The 19276-nt window shown below is 37.9% G+C and overlaps 1 protein-coding gene across 11 annotated transcripts in view; it reads right to left on the minus strand.

Moving 5' to 3' along the window:
- Positions 1–19276, minus strand: part of RERE (arginine-glutamic acid dipeptide repeats) — a 469898-nt gene that overhangs the window by 170750 nt on the left and 279872 nt on the right. For all 11 annotated transcript variants that reach the window (XM_012473620.2, XM_064363204.1, XM_064363205.1 and 8 more), the window contains one exon: positions 8089–8193. In XM_012473620.2, coding sequence (XP_012329043.2) covers positions 8089–8193 — 105 coding nt within the window. The remainder of the gene's footprint in view (positions 1–8088; positions 8194–19276) is intronic.

A 19276-nucleotide genomic window follows, 5' to 3' on the forward strand; every position in this document is an offset into this window, starting at 1 on the left:
CAAAATGAATAACAACAGTAACAGGCTATAAACAACTGAATAAAATAGGAGGCTGTTAGTCCTCTAAATAAATGCATAAACTGAAAGTTTGATGAAGATGAGATCTACAGAACACAAAGCAACCTCCCACAAAATGGTTATTACAAAGGGAAAAAGAGACACTGTACAATGGCAAAACCTGGCAGACACCATGGTCTATAACTGATCAAAGTGAACATTACCAGCAACTGGATAAATTAGCACTGTGTACTGACAGGATACAGAAAAAAAAGAACACACAATTTCTGTGATACATGATCTAAACCTAATAATAAGGAAATACCATAAATCAAACTGAAAGACAACTGGGCACAGTGGCATAAACCAGTAGTCTCAACTACTAGGGAGCCTAGTAATCTAGGCTGCAGTGCACTTAAACTGCCCACTCTAGCCTGAGCAACATAACGAGACACCATTGCTATTAAAAAAAATTTAATGCACACTGAGGGATAGAATACAAAATAATTGGTCTGTTCTCTTCAAGAGTACCAGGGTCATGAAACCAAGAAACAACTGAAGAACTGTTCCAGATTTAAGAGGACTAAACAGACATGATAACTAAATCCATAATGCCAAACAGGATCCTTTTGTTGTAAAGGTTTTTATTGGGAACACCGGCAAAATTTGAATAGGGTCTGAGAATGCCATGGTAATAATATTTCATTGTTTTATCTCCTGATTTTGAGGGCTGTATTGTGGTTATGTAAAAAAAACACCCTTGTTCATATAAAATACACAAAATATTGGAGTGTGAAAGAGCTACAGGGTGACAACATACCTCCAAATGATTCAGTTAATAAAAGTCTTCAGGCCAGACACGGTGGCTCATGCCTGTAATCCCAGCACTTTGGGAGGCCGAGGTGGCAGATCACAAGGTCAAGAAATCAAGACCATCCTGGCCAACATAGTGAAACTCCATCTCTACTAAAAATACTAAAATTGCTGGGTGTGGTCGTGCATGCCTGCAGTCCCAGCTACTCGTAAGCTGAGGCAGGAGAATTGCTTGAACCCAGGAAGCAAAGGTTGCTGTGAGCCGAGATCACGCCACTGCACTCCAGCCTGGCGACAAGAGTGAGACTCTGCCTAAAAAATAAATAAATATAGGTCTTCTACTCTACTTGCAAGGAACTATTCTGTTTTAAAATAACATAAAATGCACACAGTGTTCTAACTATTGCACTAATTCTTGCTATTATTACTATTGCAATTGTCAGTCTAGGAGAGAGAAAGTATAGCTCTTGTAAATACCTCAAGTTTATGACTTTGAACATAATGATAATAACACATAAGCCTCAACACTGCTGTAAAACTACACCCTAGAAAGAGGAAGAGGAGAAGGGAGGAAAGGATGAGAAGAGGCGGGAGAAAAGCAGATAGGCTGCAGGAGACTGCAGGTGATCATGGACATTCTCCCCCAGATAAGATCTGAGATCAGATCTGAGCCTTCGACTTGTTTTCCCATTTAACCAGCAAGAGAGGACTAGTGTGCAAAACACAAAAGAACCAAGAATGTAATTAGGTGTTTCTGCCGTACAGACCAAGCCTCTGAGGAAATCGCTGATACTTTTATAAGATATTATTACAGAGTGAGAGATAGCATCCATACAAAATGCTACATTTTAAATGATATGTCTTCTTCACTGTCCTTAAACGCACTTCAGGAGCCTAAAGAACCTTTCATTCGGCAAGGGGAAATAAAAGAACAGCTGCCGGGAAATTCATGCTTAATTATCAACAAGATAAAGCCATCTCTTCTCCAATGGCCATTACCATATCTTTTGTTCTTACTGGGACTCTATTCACCCTTACTTCCTTTCCTTCCTAACTCACAGACAGGAAGGAAAGGAAACTTTTTCCCAGGAATGGAGAGTAGAGAGCCAGGAGGGGTCCAGAGTACAGTATTTAATAAACAAACAGAAAAGGCAGCATTGGCCTATGGTTGAACTGCCAGAAGTAGAGAGATGGGAAGATGGGGTAAAAAAAAAAAAAACTAAAAATCCAGCAAAACTTAATTGATATAGGGACAGGTTCATTTGCTATAAAAAGACCCAATCCATTTGCCAATAAAACAGCAAATCAACCAGATGGCTAACCGTCTATCTGGTAGAATCATGACATCTTGAAAAGTAGTTTATGTTTTCCTTTTGGATTTAACACTTTACGGGATTAAAACCAAAAAAAAAATAGTATTTTTCAACCTTGTCTTTAAAAGAAAATTTATAATTACTTTTACAATTCCCAAGAAGAAACAAAAAATCTGACAGTTTACAGAAGTTTCCTGCAGGGTAGCTTTCATCTGCATCTTACTGATGCCGAAACAGAGTCCAGAAAGTGCATGTTTCACCCTTGGACATAAAGATGAAGGAGCAGCCTGGGACCAGGACCCAGGCCACCTGGATCTAAAAGGAGAGATCTTTCCAGATGCCTGGAAGCATCAAGCAGTCAGATGAAATGGCTACAAGGTATTAGACAAATGAAAAAAGCAACTAAAGACAGTAAAGAGAGACATATAACCACGTCCCTATGCTCATCTCTTTTTGCAAGCTAAGACCAATCTATTTTATATTTTAACCACTGACAATGGTGTTTTAGCCAAATGCACATAAGGCCTAACTGGCTTCATTTATGAAGCTCTCTGAGGTGAAATTTATGGACTTTATCAAGTTTCTTGGAAGATTCTGGATCAGACCCTTCAAACAAATTGAGAACACAATGACATTATCTTGCAGAGTATGCTCACCACAGAAGTAAATCTGGGATGAATCTTGTCCACATGTGCAAAACAACGCCCCCTGAGTGTAGAAATGTCAAAAACAAACTCCAGAAGCAAAGCCCAATTACATAAGGGTTCAAAGTTAGGCCAACATTAGATTTAAGGCTCTCTCATTTTTCACAGTCCCTTAGTAGTCTGTATTCTACTTGAGCAAAAAAACAAGCCCCCTAAAATTTTTGCTCAATTAAGTTTTGTTCCTGCTGGGTACAGTGCCTCACACCTGTAATCCCAATACTTTGGGAAGCTGAGGAGGGAGGATCACTGGAACCCAGGATGTGGAGACCAGCCTGGTCAACATAGCGAGACCCCAAATTGACAAAAAATTTTAAAAAAGAGCCAGGCATGATGGCACAGGCCTGCAGTCCCAGCTACTTGGGAGGATGAGGTAGGAGGATCACCTGAGCCAGGTAAGGTGAGGCTGTGGTAAACCTTAATCACAACACTACACTCCAGCTGACACAACTGAGTGTAACCCTGTCTCAAAACAAACAAAAACATGAGTTTTATTACTTGAATTTCATGGCTAGCACTAATACAGAGTCATAATCCCTTATCTAAAATCCTTAGAAAGAGAGGTTTACCACAATTCAGAATGTTTTTTTTTAATTTTAGCACTACAGCAAATATGTCATAGCATGTAACACCCCAGCAGTGTTCAAGCAATAACCCATATTCCATCACATTAGTATCTTAACAGTAAAACTTACACAAACTCACAAAAAGTGAACTGAATTAAGAACATAAATAGCTTCCTATCAGTTCAGGTTAGGTTCAGCCATCAAGTGCGTTTTGGCACCAAACTTGGCATAAAATTGGTTAGATTATCAGAACTTTCATATTTCAGAATTTAAGATAAGAGAGTATTGGATCTATATTACTATAGATGCTTTATCAGTATTAATGATAAGTATTCTAGATCAAAAAGAATGAAATGTAAGTTTATACCTAATAATACCAAAGTAATTCCATGCCAATTACCAAGAAATCCATTCTCCCCAAATGTTAAAAGCAACAAACTCTAGAATACAAAACAGTTAGTCTGTTTCCCACTATCACACACTATTAGTTCAATAAGCAGTAATCCATTAAAAAAAAAAAACAGATCTATGACAAGACACAACATTCAGAAATATAATGACCAGGTTAGAGAAAAAAAATAAAATGAAGCTGTACATTGAAATTTTAAAAGGATCCATGCAAATAAATGTGAAAAAAATTCCAAACTTTCAGTGCTGAAAATTCCAAACTTTCAATATGCTATCAAAGTATGGAAAATTACATAAATCAACTTATAACTAATATTGGAAAATTTGCTCTGAGAGATAAACAATTCCAACTTAAGGTTCACTTTCAACTGCTCACTTAAAGTTCCTGTATTACTATTATTATTATTAATATTATTTTTGAGATGGAGTCTCACTCTGTGGACTAGGATGGAGTGTAGTGGTATGATCTCGGCTCACTGCAACCTTTGCCTCCCAGGTTCAGGTGATTCTTCTGTCTCAGCCTCTGGAGTAGCTGGGACTACAGGCCCGTGCCACCACGCCCAGCTAATTTATGTATTTTTAGTAGAGATGGAGTTTCACCATATTGGCCAGGCTAGTCATGAACTCCTGACCTTGTGATCCACCCACCTAGGCCTCCCAAAGCGCTGGGATTACAGGCGTGAGCCACTGCACTCACCCAGTTCCTGCATTATTTAAGGGGAGGACATCAGTCATGAAAGTCTGCAGTCATGGAATCACTATTCCTTAAACTTCCTGTGGACTTTCTGATATGCAATATTTCACAGGACCATTATACAATCAGGAAGTTTGACATTTCCTTTCTACATTAACTTATACATTTACTAAATAACTCAGGGCACTAAGAGTCGGCATACAGTACACTATGTAGCCTTCACCGCTTACTAGTTCTGCTCATTAAAACTGGGGGAAAATTATAAGGAAACCAGCTTATCACACAGCTGCCTCCCTCACAAACTTGGAAAAAAGACAGAAACAGAGGTAAATTCTGCAAGGGTATGCACCCTGGGAATTCTCAGAACTGGGTTGTGCATAGTCATTTTTTCTATACTCTGCTAAATCAGACACATTTTTTGATCACTTGAGCAGCTGCGGGAACTATACACCTAACCCCATACTTCAGGGATAGAAGGCAATGTTCAGGATAACACCAGCAAGCAAAGGCAGTAGGCTCCACTGGCTCCACTGCTGCGAACGTCTACAACGGCCTTACCCTTTAACTGTGAGAAGTTTGAGATATGCCTCAAAGTTTACTTATAAATGGACACTTCAGTGTTTGCTCAATTCACCTCATCCAACACTACTCAAGCACTTAAAACACACAAAGCAGAAGGTGGACATAGGGAACACAAGTGTAGAAGAAATCAGTGGTGACTAGAAAGGTCACTAAAAGAAGTGATTCAGGATGCAGATCCTAAAAATGTGCTGCTATCACCATGTCTCTGTGTTCCTTATTGCATCCATATTTTAAAACAAACTCAATGGGATGTACTGCCCTGAAGGACTGCCAGCAACACACAGTGAAAAATGAGAGAAGAACTTGAGTGCCTAGCTTACAAAGGTAAGTTACATATCACTTTTAATAAACATTCAGCAAAAACATGTATAACTAACATTTGTAAAAATATAATTTTGGTTAGTTGTTACAAACCTGAGAGCTGAACATTTAAAAGACAAAAGCTACTTTAGTTAATTCATTAATATAACCCACCCAACAGGAAAACTATCATGTGATTAAATAAGCACAGTTATCACTAAAATAACATCCAATTCCTTTGTATCTAGAGAGAAATCCAAGTTCAAGCACTGTACAATTTACCTGGGCAACAGGAAGATATGAGAAGGCAGTCAATAAATGCATATGTAAAATAAGTATTTCAAAATATAAGATGCTTAAGAAATACTACCACTGACCAGCTTCTAATTATCATTTGAACATGGCATACTTTTGAAAACAAACAAACAAACAAACAAACTTAACCATAATCGTTTTCTTTATTTCTCCCCACCACCCCCAAGATGGAGTCTTGCTCTGTCACCCAGGCTAGAGTGCAGTGGCACAATCTCAGCTTACTGCAACCTCCACCTCCAGGGTTCAAGCAATTCTCCTGCCTCAGCCTCTAGAGGAGCTGGGATTACAGGTGTATGCCACCATTCCTGGCTAATTTTTGTATTTTTAGTAGAGATGGGGTTTCACCATGTTGGCCAGGCTGGTCTTGAACTCCTGACCTCATGATCTGCCTGCCTCGGCCTCCAAAGTACTGGGATTACAGGCATGAGCCACCAGGCCCAGCCAAGCATCATAGTTTTCTAAAGGAGAAAAGGTACTCTTTGATGAGCATTATATTACTATCCATACATCAAGCACTACCTAGAATCTAGCTTCTGATGCTGTCTAGCAGCAGTCTGATGCTGTCTAGAATCTAGCATCTAATATTGAGAGGACAGAGGGAGAGAGACAGAAGGATACACTAACATATAAGACCCAAGAGAGCTGCGCGCAGCTTCATACAACAACAACAAGAAACATGTTCCTGTCTGGGCGCAGTGGCTCACACCTGTAATCCCAGCACTTTGGAAGGCCCAGATGGGCGTATCACCTGAGGTCGGAAGTTCGAGCCCAGCCTGATCAACATGAAGAAACCCTGTCTCTACTAAAAATACAGAAAATTAGGCCAGTGTAGTGGCACATGCCTGTAATCCCAGCTACTTGGGAGGCTGAGGCAGGAGAATTGCTTGAACCCAGGAGGCAGAGGTTGTGGTGAGATGAGATTACGCTATTGCGCTCCGGCCTGGGCAACAAGAGTGAAACTCTGTCTTTAAAAAACAACAACAACAACAACAACACGTTCCCTTTTACCACTAGGTTGACTACCCAACAACATTTGAAGTTTTACATATGGTTTCTGAGAGTCCTCTAGAAAAATGTTCTCAATAAAGCAATACCCATTTTGCATTTACACTTAATGCAGTTCTTTTGCTAACTTCTTTGAGCCAAGTACCTTTTGTTTGTTTGTTTATTTATTTATTTTTGAGATAGGGCCTCACCCTGTCGCCTAGGCTGTAGTGCAGTGGTACAGACACAGCTCATGGCAGCCTTGACTTCCCAGGCTCCTGAGTAGCTGTGACCACAGGTACAGCCCATCATGTCCAGTTAATTTTATATATATATATATATGTATATATATTTTTTAAAGTAGAGACAGGGTTTCACATCTTGGCCAGGCTGAACTCCTGACCTCGTGATCCACCCATCTTGGCCTCCCAAAGTACTGGGATTACAGGCTTGAGCCACCACGCCAGGCCTATTTTATATTTTGTTGAGAGAAGAGGTCTTGCCATATTGCCTAGCTAGGCTGGTCTCAAACTCCTGGGCTCAAGCAATCCTCCCACCTTACCTCCCAAGGTTCTGGGATTATAGGCATGAGCCACTGCACCTGGTCATGGATGTTTTATGTCTTTCTAAATCTTCACACATGTGAATATGTCTTGGGTGTCCAGAGCACATATTACTTGATCGCCTAACATTCCTGTTTTGAAAATCCTTAATAAAACATGTATGTAGTCACATGATCAAAACAGGGCAAATATGAATATATACACTCACAAAAATTCTTCCATGTGCTACATTAAAGTAGCATCTATGACAGACATAAAAAATTAATTGTTAAATTACTCTGACTCTATTGCTTTTCATTTAAAAAAAAATTCAAACTATTACATAGATCTTACCAAGATATTTTGAGAACTACATGTGTCCAACTCATACTAGCAGTCTTACTAAATATACATTTCAGTGAGTGTTCCTGGAGTGTTATTACCAAGAGTGAACAAAACAAATGAGTAACCAACAAACTTTCCAAAAATTACCTAGTCTTTTGCAATATGTTATTATGGAAGACTTGACAGAATGTGAATCAGGAAAATAATCTACCAATTCTTAAATTCAAACACAGATCAAATAAAAGTATGTCTTTATCCCACCTTCTTTCGTTACAAATTTTCTCATTTTTCTTTTTCCGAATAAAAGTAAAGAGCAAACAAAAAAGTCACTTTAGATGCCAAAGACATTAATTATAACTCCTCCCAAAGAAGTTTACTGTAGGACTCTGGAGTCATTTTTTTTTAAAGTATGTTACTAGTGTTATGTCCAGATGCATAAACACACACACACACACACATGCATGTGCACACACGCACACGCAAAAAGGAAAAGAGTTCTCAATGAATGGACACAAGTGACTCACTTACCTTGTCTCAGGGTTATATCCTAATATGTAGAAAAATGAATCCACCCGGGCTTTAAACTCTCTAGCAGCAAATATGTCAGAAAAATGGGAGATGTTACACTTCCCTCTGGGAAAAAGAGGAAAAAAAAAATTAGTAATACCCTCAATTGCTTTTGCTAACCGAAACTGGATGGGTAGGGTGGGGGGAGCACTGAACTAAGTCCACGGTGCATGTAGAATCCAGCTACAAATGCCATACTTGATTACCTATTCAGTTTTTCTTTTCCATGACTGCTTCACTGTACAACTTTGTAATTTGACTGCTTTTATATCACCATTTTACTAATAAAGTAAAATTAATTAAAACAACAAAGATAAACTGGAGACAGGACTATGAGAAAAGAATATTAAACAAAGTAGAAATGGAGAAAAATTTAAACCACTGTGAAAATAAGAAAAACTCAGTCTAAAGCCTTCCTAAATCATCAAAAAAAAAATGAGCCTTTCTTCCTACTACATTATGATAGGCAGAAAGTACAACTGTTCAGAGCTAAAATGTATAATATTTGACATTTCCTTGACAGCTTCTGACCAATAAATATTTTTTTCTCCTTTAATGTGCAACAAATAAAGTTACTTGGAAATTAAAACCTAGAGAAGTTTTAACCTTTTTATATAAACATGGGCCCCAATATACAAGAAGTTCTCAAGTTTTGGGTAACTTTAAATGGCTATAAGTTAGAAATCACTTTCCCATAGAAATACTAAAATAAAGCAGAGTAAAGTTTTCAGGTTCATCTACCACTTAAAGTTAAGCCAACTTGTAGCTGAAAACTCTACAATACCTCCTATAGAACTGCTTAAGCAATGGTTGCATGCACCAAGTATCAATGTAAATGCCAGCAGCATTAGATCATGTGGTAAGGCCTAACTTCCAAATACGAACACACACACACACACACACACACACATACACACACACACCCTCCCTCCCTCCCTCCCTCCCTCCAGGATTCCCTCAAGGGCTTATGTACCTGTAACCAAAGCAGGGTCAGTCAGGCACCATGACTTCATACCTGTAATCCCAGCATTTTGGGTGGCTAGAGCAGGAGGATTGCTTGAGGCCAGGAATTTGATCGCTGGGCAATGACAGCAAGACCCCATCTCACCACAACTTGTTAATTTTTAAATTTTTTGTAGATGGGAGTCTCACTAGGTTGCCCAGACTGGTCTCAAACTCCTGGCCTCAAGTGATCCACCTGCCCTGGCCTCCCAAAGCACTGGGATTATAGATGCGAACCACTGCACCCGGTCCCAATCTCCATTTTTAAAATTAAATAACAATGCTTTTGATATAAAGTCCCTTAGGGAGCTACAGATTGGAAAGTATCTATAGTTCTATAGAATAGAAACACTTGAAACAAAACTGACACAACTGAGAAGAACTGAATTTAAAATTTTGGTTGATCTTAACAAATGTAAATCTAAATAGTTACATATGGCCACTAGCTACCACAGTGAACAACACAGATTTATAAGACATTTCCATCACAGCAAAAAGTTCTATTAGAAGTGCTATAACATTCATAACTACTATTTGTAGATAATAAGATCCAATTCAAGGAAAAATACAGAATAAGCATCAACTTTCCAGGCCCAGAACTACCTCTTCTATATTTAACTAGAACTAAAATAAGCTTCTGGGAAAGAAAAGGTGGGTATGACCTTTTTTACAAATGAACAACTAGCTTACTCTGAAACTAACTACCCATCCATCCAAGGTGATTTAATCCCTGAAAGCCAGAAGAAACAGGAAAGTTCCTTTATCAGTAAAACAGAGATAAATATGACCTACTACACTTATAAAGACAAAGTCTACAAAACTCTATTACACAATACTATGTAAAGTAAGTTATTTCTATTATTGTCCATTACTAAAGGAAACTAATTATTTTGTTATTTCACTCCTAAACTGGAGTAATTAATGTATTAATTAAAGGTAAAGAAAACCTAGCAACCCGTAACTCTGAACGCAAACACTGGAAACCAGGTATGTTTAGGGCAGGGTTTATCAATCTCAGCACTAATGACAATTTGTACTAAATAATTATTTCTTGTCAGAGGCTGTCCTGTACACTGTAGGATATTTAAGTGCATCCTTGGCCTCTATCAGTAGCACCCATACACATTTCTTCCTGACAATAAAAAATGTCTAAAGACATTGCCATATGTCTCCTGGGGAGGGCAAAATTACTGGCTAGGGAAAGCCAAAAGCAATAGGAATAGAAGCATTTCATCTGATAAATGACTACGAAGTTGGCTGTAAATGGGATTTTTCTCTATCATCAAGCCCTTTCTCTATCTGCTTCTGTTTGTGTACATGAAAGGTACTGATATTTGAACATTTTTACTTTTTTACCCTTTCTTATGCCTCTAATTGCACTGTACCTCTAATACAATGTGTAGTGAACATCCTTGCCTAGATCCTGATATCAGTGGAAATCTCTCATGTGTTCCTATTAAATATGACACTAGATTTAAAGATAATCAAACCATAATCATGGTATTGGAAATAATCATGTAATTTCTTCCTTTAGATTCAATAGTTTGATATATGCTTTCAATAGAGTGAAAAACTGAACCAACCTTGCATTCCTGGAATAAATCCCAGCTGGTCATAATATATTTTTAAATGAGGCATTAAAATTTTTTAAAAACAAAAAGAATTTGATTAATTACATTTAAGTTTCCTTCCTCATAAATTTATTTTTATCTTTATTATTTTCTTCTTTGTACATTTTTATTGTTCCTGTTAGTCATAAAAAGTTTATTCATAATAGCTTAGAAACAATCCAAATGTCTAGCAACAGGTAAATAAACAAATTGTACATATTTATGGACAATAAAATACTACACAAATACAAAAATCTAGTGATTCACAAAATACCATGAACAAATCTCAAAAATTAAATGTTAAGTACAAGAAGCCAGAACAAAAATGGTATACACTGCATGATTCCATTTATGTGAGCTTTAGAAGAGAAAAAAAAAATTTATAGTGAGAGAAACCTAAACAGTTGGTGATTCTGAGTGGGAGGTTTTGAGAGGGAAGGATCTTGAGGGAAATTCCTGAGATGAGGGGAATATGCCAGGTATTTTTTAGGGTCAAACAAATTTATGAAAATGTGCACTTAAAATCTACATTTTACTGTATATTAAAAAATTATTGGAGGAAAGTAAAACAATGAGAACCATTAGCATATAGCTGTGGTTGTTTAAAGTTGGTAATCTTACCAGTTAGCCGGTCCTCAAACTCTGAGTATTGAGCAGAGCTGAAGAAAGGGTTTCCATAACCAGGTAAGGCCACTGGGATTGGCTCTAATTAGGTGGCACTCAATTGAAGTAGTTTTCAAATCACCTTGTAATGAACAGTGTTTATCTTTAAAAATGTGTGTATATGTGTGCATAAGTATGGATATGATTTTAAGTATTCAGAATTTTTTATCAGAGCCCTCTTCTCACCATAATCTCTGTCAAAAGTGGGACATTATTTGACAGTGTTTATGGAATAGGTGAGGAGGGACCGTTAAGAGAAAATCACCATCACATCCACCTTGCTGAAATACCCAGTTTCAGAGCCTTCTAAGGTCCTGTATACCCTGTATCTAAAGTAATGCTTCACTGTCAACAGAAATAATGACTAAAGACAGAGAAGGCCCATGTCTAGGGCGCTTTCATTGAACAGTAAAAAAGGCATCCTGGAAATGACTCATTTCAGTAATCCTTCAGAGTGGGGCTTCAGAGAGTTTTATACCTGGGGCATCATCTGCAGGGTCTACCAAGAGGAGGCTACCAAGAGGAGGTGGCTATATGAAGACAATGAAGAAAGAAGAGAGTCCCTCTTACGTAAGGAGGCAATACAAATGAAAACTGTGGTCTAGAAATTCACTCCCTTAAAACTACCAGTAACTGGGAAGGTCTTTCTGTATCCCCAGGCATGCATAAACCCCAAAGAAACTCATGACGAAGTGCACCAGCATACAAAGATTGTTTACAGTAGCAAATCTGTTAAGAGCTATTATTATTAGTTTTTGAGACAGAGTCTCGCTCTGTCCCCCAGGCAGGAGTGCAGTGGCATGATCCCGGCTCATTGCAACCTCTGCCACCCGGGTTCAAGCGATTCTCCTGCATCAGCCTTCCGAGTAGCTGTGACTACAGGTATGCAACACCATGCCTGGCTAATTTTTTGTATTTTTAGTAGAGATGGGGTTCACCATATTAGCCAGGATGGTCTCAATCTCTTGACCTGGAGGCCCACCTTGGCCTCCCAAGTGCTGGGATTACAGGCCTCCCAAGTGCTGGGATTACCACTGTGCCTGGTCAAAAGCTATTATTTTTACTGTTATCTGAGAATGAAAAAAGATTTTGAGAGAGTCACATCTTATCTATTATTAGTCATCTAATTAATTGACTTTTGTTTTTAAGTGTTCTGTTTCTTGTTCTTCTGTTTCTGTTGGCTTCCTATTGGTTATTTGAACTGTTTCTTTAGAATTCCATCTTATCTCTAGTATCTTTTAGTATTAATATATTACCTTGTATAGTTTTCTTAATGGCTGCTCTAGATATAACATACACATATAATTTATCACTCAAAGATAGAGACATTTTGCCAGTTCTAGTAAAGTGGAGAAAAATCTCACCTCTAATTAGGTCCCTTTGCCCCACGTGCCACCACTTTAAATTGTCTTAGGTATTTCTTCTATATACATTCAGTGCACATATACATTCTTATTCTTTTGATTCATTTGCTGTCATTTTTAAATTTGAGGTAGGAATTGAATTCATTTAATTTTTTCATTTTTATTGATGTGTTTAGTGCAACTAATTTTCCTCTGATCACTATTTAAATCCATGTCAAGAATTCTGATACATACTATTTTTACTGTAATTTTAAAAGAATTATTTAAGGCAAGGCATACTAGTGTACACCTACAATCCCAGTTACTTACTATGGAGGCTGAGGCAGGAGGATCGTATGGGCCAAGGAGTTTGAGGCTGTAGTGTGCTATGATTGATATTATACCGTGAACAGCCACTGTACTCCTAATTGGATAACACAGTAAGAACCCATCTCTTCAAAAAAGAAATAAATTCTTTATTTAGTTTTTTATTTTTTATAGATAGTCTCCCTCTGTCACTTAGGCTGGAGTGCAGTGGTTTGATCTCAGCTCACTAAAGACTCGACTTCTCAGACTCAGGTGATTCTTCCACCCCAGCCTGCCCAGTAGCTGGGATTACAGGCGCATGCCACCACACCCAACTAATTTTTTTGTAAAGATAGGGTTTCACCATATTGCCCAGGCTGGTCTCAAACTCCTGGGCTCAAGTGATCTGCCCACCTTGGCCTCCCAAAGTGTTAGGATTACAGTTGTGGGCCACCATGCCTGGGCAGAAAAAAAAAAAAAATTAATTTTAGTTTGTATTTTTCCCTTTTGCCCAGGAGTTGCTTAACAGGAAGTTTTAAATTTCCAAGCAAAAGAGTCTTCTGTTCTTTGTTTTTATTAGTAACCATAGTTTTATTGCTTTTGATCAGGATGATTTTTTTCTGTGATCTAATATGACCAATTTTTGAGAAGGTGGCAAGATACAGAAATGAATGTGTATTCTTTATTATTACAGGACAGAGTTCAATATATGTCTACAGGCCGGGTTCGATGGCTTACGCCTGTAATCCCAGCACTTTGGGAGGCCGAGGTGGACAGATCACATAAGTTCAGGAGTTCAAGACTAGTCTAGCCAATACAGTGAAACCTCATCTCTACTAAAAATACAAAAATTAGCTGGGCATAGTGGCGGGCATCTGTAATGCCAGGTACTTGGGAGGCTGAGGCAGGAGAATCGTTTGAACCTGGGAGGTAGAGGTTGCAGTGAGCCGAGATGGTACCACTGTACTCCAGCATGGACAACAGAGCGAGACTTCATCTCAAAAAAAAAAAAAAAGGAAGATTATTAGCTTAGCTTAGGGGAAAAAAGTCCAAAATCTGTAACAAGAAAAATTTTTAAACACTTCTGAAAGACAGAAAAGCAAATGTGAACAAATGGAAAAACATCCCCTGTTCTTAGATAGGAAGACTCAGAAAGGCATTTTTCCACAGATTCATTAATACATTCAATACAATCCCAGTACAAATACCAACAAGCTTTTTTATGAAATAAAACAAAATATTAAGGTTCACATGGAAAAACAACTAAAAAAGGGGAAAACACATATTAAAACACACTATAAAGCCTCTGTAATTTAGAGTGTAGTGCTGGCACATAAATAGACAACAGAACAGCAAAACCAAAGACGAAGTATAGAATACATATGGAAAGCAAGACATGACAGAGGTGACATCTCAAACCTACAGTCAACATAGATATTTTAATAAGTAATGCTAGAACAACTGGGGAGAATTAGTCTTTAAATATGGTACAGGAAAAGACTTTCTAACTATGACTCAAAATCCAGAGGCAATAAAAGACTGATAAATTTGATTAGATAAAAGTACATTTTACACAATAAAAAAATACAGTCAACGAAATTAAATGAAAACTGACAAAAGTGGGAGAAAAATATTTGCAACAATTGCATGTGCCACAGACATGTCAAGCACATTTAAACAGTAAAACAAAAAGAAAACCCAATAGAAAAGACAAACAGACATTTACCAAAAAAAAAAAACCAAAAAACACAAATAACCTTCAAACATATGAAAAAATGTTCAAACTCATTGTTAGTGGAATAAAAGTACTGAGATATCATCTCTCACCTATCAAACTTGTAAAATTTTAAAAAGACAAAATGTTCTATTAGGAAACAAGCTGTTTCATACTTATCAGAAGGAATGCAAATTGGTACATGCCTGCTGAAGGGAAATTTGGTACTATGTAACTAATTGCATAGGCATAAACCTTTCAACCCAGCAATCCCACTATTAGAAATGCACCCTAAAGTTCCCAATGGTAAGAAAATACATATGCACAAAGATATTCATTGCAGCATCACTTACAGCTGCAAAATCCTAGGAACAACCTAAATGCTCAAATACAAGAGAGCGGTTACAGAAACTATAGTATATCAACATAAGCAAGTTAAAGAGAACGAAAAAGTCCTCTATGAACTGGTATGAGCAATTCCCACAATATACTGCCATCAAGTGAAAAGACTAAAGTACAAAAGAGTATCTACAGTGTTCTACCCTTCATGTAAGAAAGACGGGTTTATAAGAAAAGAGGCATGTATCTGCTGATTTGTGAAAAGAAAATGCTGAAGGATAATCTAGCAAGTAAAATGATCAGTTACCTAGAGCAGGAAGTTGGGAGTGAGAGGGAAAGAGTGGTGGCAGGGTTGAAGGGTATCTTCTTAGAACTCTGACTCTTAGAACCACAACAACAGTCCACATACTCTCACACACTCATAAAATAACAGTCCAGGTCAACAAAGAGAAACCAAAAATGGGATGTAAACACTAATAACTGAAACTAAATGTATTACAAATAAACAAACACACACAAGGAGGTAAGAAAGAACAGAACTGACCTTAGTAATAGGAAAAACAGTATCTTGCACTATAAGACCAAAGACAAAGAGTCAATAAATGGGTTTCTCACAAAGACATGGGTTATAAAACCTGAAACTAAGTTTCATGTATTTGAGAATTAAACAAAAACAAGTATATTTTAAATAATAAGAACTGAGTTTCTTCCTTGGAGAAAGTAGTTGTAAATAAGGGAAGGCGAAGAAGAAAATCTTCCAGCGTTGGGCTGGAATCGAAAGTATCAATATAACTTTTCGGCTCTGGGGTGAGGGGAAGTTAATAGGCACAGGTTAATATACATACATATATACATACATATATATCCTAGATCTGCCTGCTAACTGGATCTAGAAACAATGACGACCAATAGTAATGCACATGTCTAATATGCAGGATCCTGGTTTCTAAACACTGCTCTCCACTAAAGGGAATCTGGGATCCTCACAGAATGGTTAATTCCAGTGCTGGATTTGGGAAAACAAAAAATGAGTCTGAGAACATTTTGTGCAGCCAGAAAATAAGAAAGTGCTCAAAAAAGTATGGAAGCTTGCTGGAAAAATGCAGGGGCCAATCTGAAGTAGCTCCTAATGGCCAAAGCTGAAGGAATAAACAAATATTAAATTATAACCAACAAAATAAATATCCCTAAGTTCATGCTGATGTAAATACTCAATTAAATGATTTTTATGGGGTAAAAGGGAGGTTTCCTTACTAAGTAGAATTCCAATTAATAAATGTAGAAGAAAAGAAGAAACATGGAAAACAACCACAGGCAAGCTTCACAGTAATAACTTTTATAGATGAAATCCACCGATAGATGCTAAAATCACTGGGTAAAAATTTAAGGAGTAAAATGATTTCCATAGTCTCAAAGTATCTCCCAAGTTAAGTACAGGGGAAAAGCTACTTTACAGTGAAGAAACCTCACAGAAGCCACATTCGTCAAGTGAACAAGGTCAATGTCACCAGTAATTAGACATTAACCTCATGAAGCCATGGTAAGATGCACTCAGACACATTTATATGGTTCTTGCCCAAAATGCCCAACTTCAGCAAAGCCAAATTGAGGGACATTTGATAAAATAATTGATCAATAATATTTACAATATCAAAGGAGGTCATGAATGTCAAGAAAAGCCTGGGGAATCATTACACATTGCAGGAGACTAAGGAGAAATAACTAAATGCAATGTGGCATCCCAAGTAAGAACCTAAAACAACAGAGGACACGGTTGAAATTCAATGAGAATCTTTAGTCTAATGCTACTGTATCAATGTTAATTCAAATAATTGTACTATAGTTGTAGAAGAAGTTCACATTGCAGGAGGCTGGGGGGCTATATTGAAAATGAGTACTTAGAACTTTGCTGTGTAACTAAAAGTAGCTCCAAATGAAAGAAAGTTTTTCAAATACTATGAAGTATTTAAGGGCAGACAGACAGATTTCCTGGGTAGGTTCAAACCATCACCAAATAGAGAGCCCTTCATCTACTAGTAGATCAATAAAGTGTTAAATGATGAGTGAATAAATAAAGGAATTACAGGTTATAATGTCTAATGAAGTACTAAGCATGTATAGACCCAACAGTAAAAATGCTGTAGGTCAAAGTTATTTCACACATAAAAACAACTGTAGGTTAAAGCCAGAAAAGGATTCTTAAACTGCAAAACTAAGAGCTCTGAGACAACATGAAACTCCTTATGGAACTTGCAGAGTTAAAGGATTTTTTTTTTTTTTTTTTTAAGATGGAGTTGCCCAGACTGGAGTGCAGTGGCAAAATCTTGGCTCACTGCAACCTCTGCCTCCCAGGTTCAAGCAATTCTCCTGCCTCAGCCTCCCGAGTAGCTGAGACTATAGGCACCTATCACCACACCCAGCTAATTTTTTGTATTTTTAGTAGAGACGGGGTTTCACCACGTTGGCCAAGCTGGGCTTGAACTCCTAACCTCAGGTGATCCGCCCGCCTCAGTCTCCCAAAGTGCTGGTATTGCAGGCATGAGCCACCAAGCCCAGCCGCTAAATGCATTAAGGAATGGTTGGGAAATTGTCCACAGGTGCAACTAATCTGTTTCAAGCCCTAAACATATACATGAGCCTAGCTGCTCATAACAAAGTAAGGAAATAAACTAATTCCGAATGAAAAGAAGCAGACTGGAAGCCTCAAACAGCTAATTTAGGGCTCTTTGGCCCTGGTCTTACAGAAAATTCATCCTAAAGCATCTTCCTATGATACGAACCCCTGGGTAAAACGATAGCCTATAATCTGACCTGCAGTAGGATATTTTTCCCCCAAGTGACTCCTCGAAGCAGGAAGCAGGTAATCAGAAAGTTGGAAAACAGCCCTCAAGCCGACAAGACATTTATAATCTCCTGTGCTGCCCTCCACAATCAATACTGGAGAACACACTGATGTGAGTGCACAGTAAACCCGAGAAGTTCCCCAGGTCACAGGTCCTCAGCCCAATCACAAAGCAATCACTCCAGATCCTTGGATCATCAATAAAACATTATCTTCAGTGGGGGAAAGTAGCATAGAAAACAAATTACAAGTTACAAGTTTATCTGCTCATTCCTGGATAGTGTTGAGATGGCTTCCTAAGCTAAAGTTTTCTCCATATACCTGAAGCAATCTAAGTATCTAACCCCTCCTCCTCCAACAGGCCACAGAGAAATAGTAAAATAAGTGTATGCTGAGTGATTACACCACCATTAACTCAGTACAAAATTACACTTGATTTCCCTTTCTCTTTTCTTCCCCTTATACTTTTAAGAACTCAGCAGAAATTCAATGAGCTGTGGAGAGTACTATGCATGTTACTAGGGCATGAGATGTTCTTTGAGAGACTTTCACACTCCTTACCATACTGGATTTGGAACCAGATGTGTGTGTTTGGTTCAGGAGTCTGTCACTAGTCATGTGACCTTGAACAAGTTTGTCAAAAGGCAAGCTCAAACGTTAACAAACTTGACAATGGTCACAAGGCTATAACAGAGCCAGGATTCAAACAAACAAGTCTTATAACTCCAAGCTATTACACCACAATGCCAGCCAAAAACACTTACCTGGGAATAAAGAGAACTCAAAAAACACCCTGTTCAAATGCTAGCTTTACTCTATGATGGTTATTGATAAACTGTGATAAAATAAGATCAGCAGCTATAGAAACTTATCTTGAAAGGTAGAGATGAGGGACAGCCAAGGTCAAGAATTCAAGACTGATAGTTTTGAATGCAATAATGCTGGACTTCAACATGCATTTCTACAATAGTGAAGGGCTCCGATTTTCTTATAGGAAGAAACTCCGGTAGGAAAAAGCTACAATCTCACAATTTACAAAGAGGCTACAGAGACATTTTGTTTTCCTTTTGATTCATCATGGCTAAAGGATAAAGGTCTCTCTCCTCCTTTATAGCCCAACTCTAGCACCAGCTTGAAAGAAAACCTTATACATCAGTTTCCTCCTGAGTGAATGGAATGGCAAGAGCCCCCTCAGAGTTACTGTGACTGGATGAATCCACACAGCCGAGCCCTTTGATCTTCAAGAAGAATGGTGCTGAGCACTAACATTATCAGTCTTTTGCTTTTTTGTTCTCCTTGGTTTTTGTCGTTACATTTATTTGATCCCTTT

Source organism: Aotus nancymaae, unplaced genomic scaffold (assembly GCF_030222135.1).
Source record: "Aotus nancymaae isolate 86718 unplaced genomic scaffold, 86718_ANA_hifiasm-v0.15.2.pri h1tg000053l, whole genome shotgun sequence".
In the NCBI taxonomy this organism is placed as follows: domain Eukaryota; kingdom Metazoa; phylum Chordata; class Mammalia; order Primates; family Aotidae; genus Aotus; species Aotus nancymaae.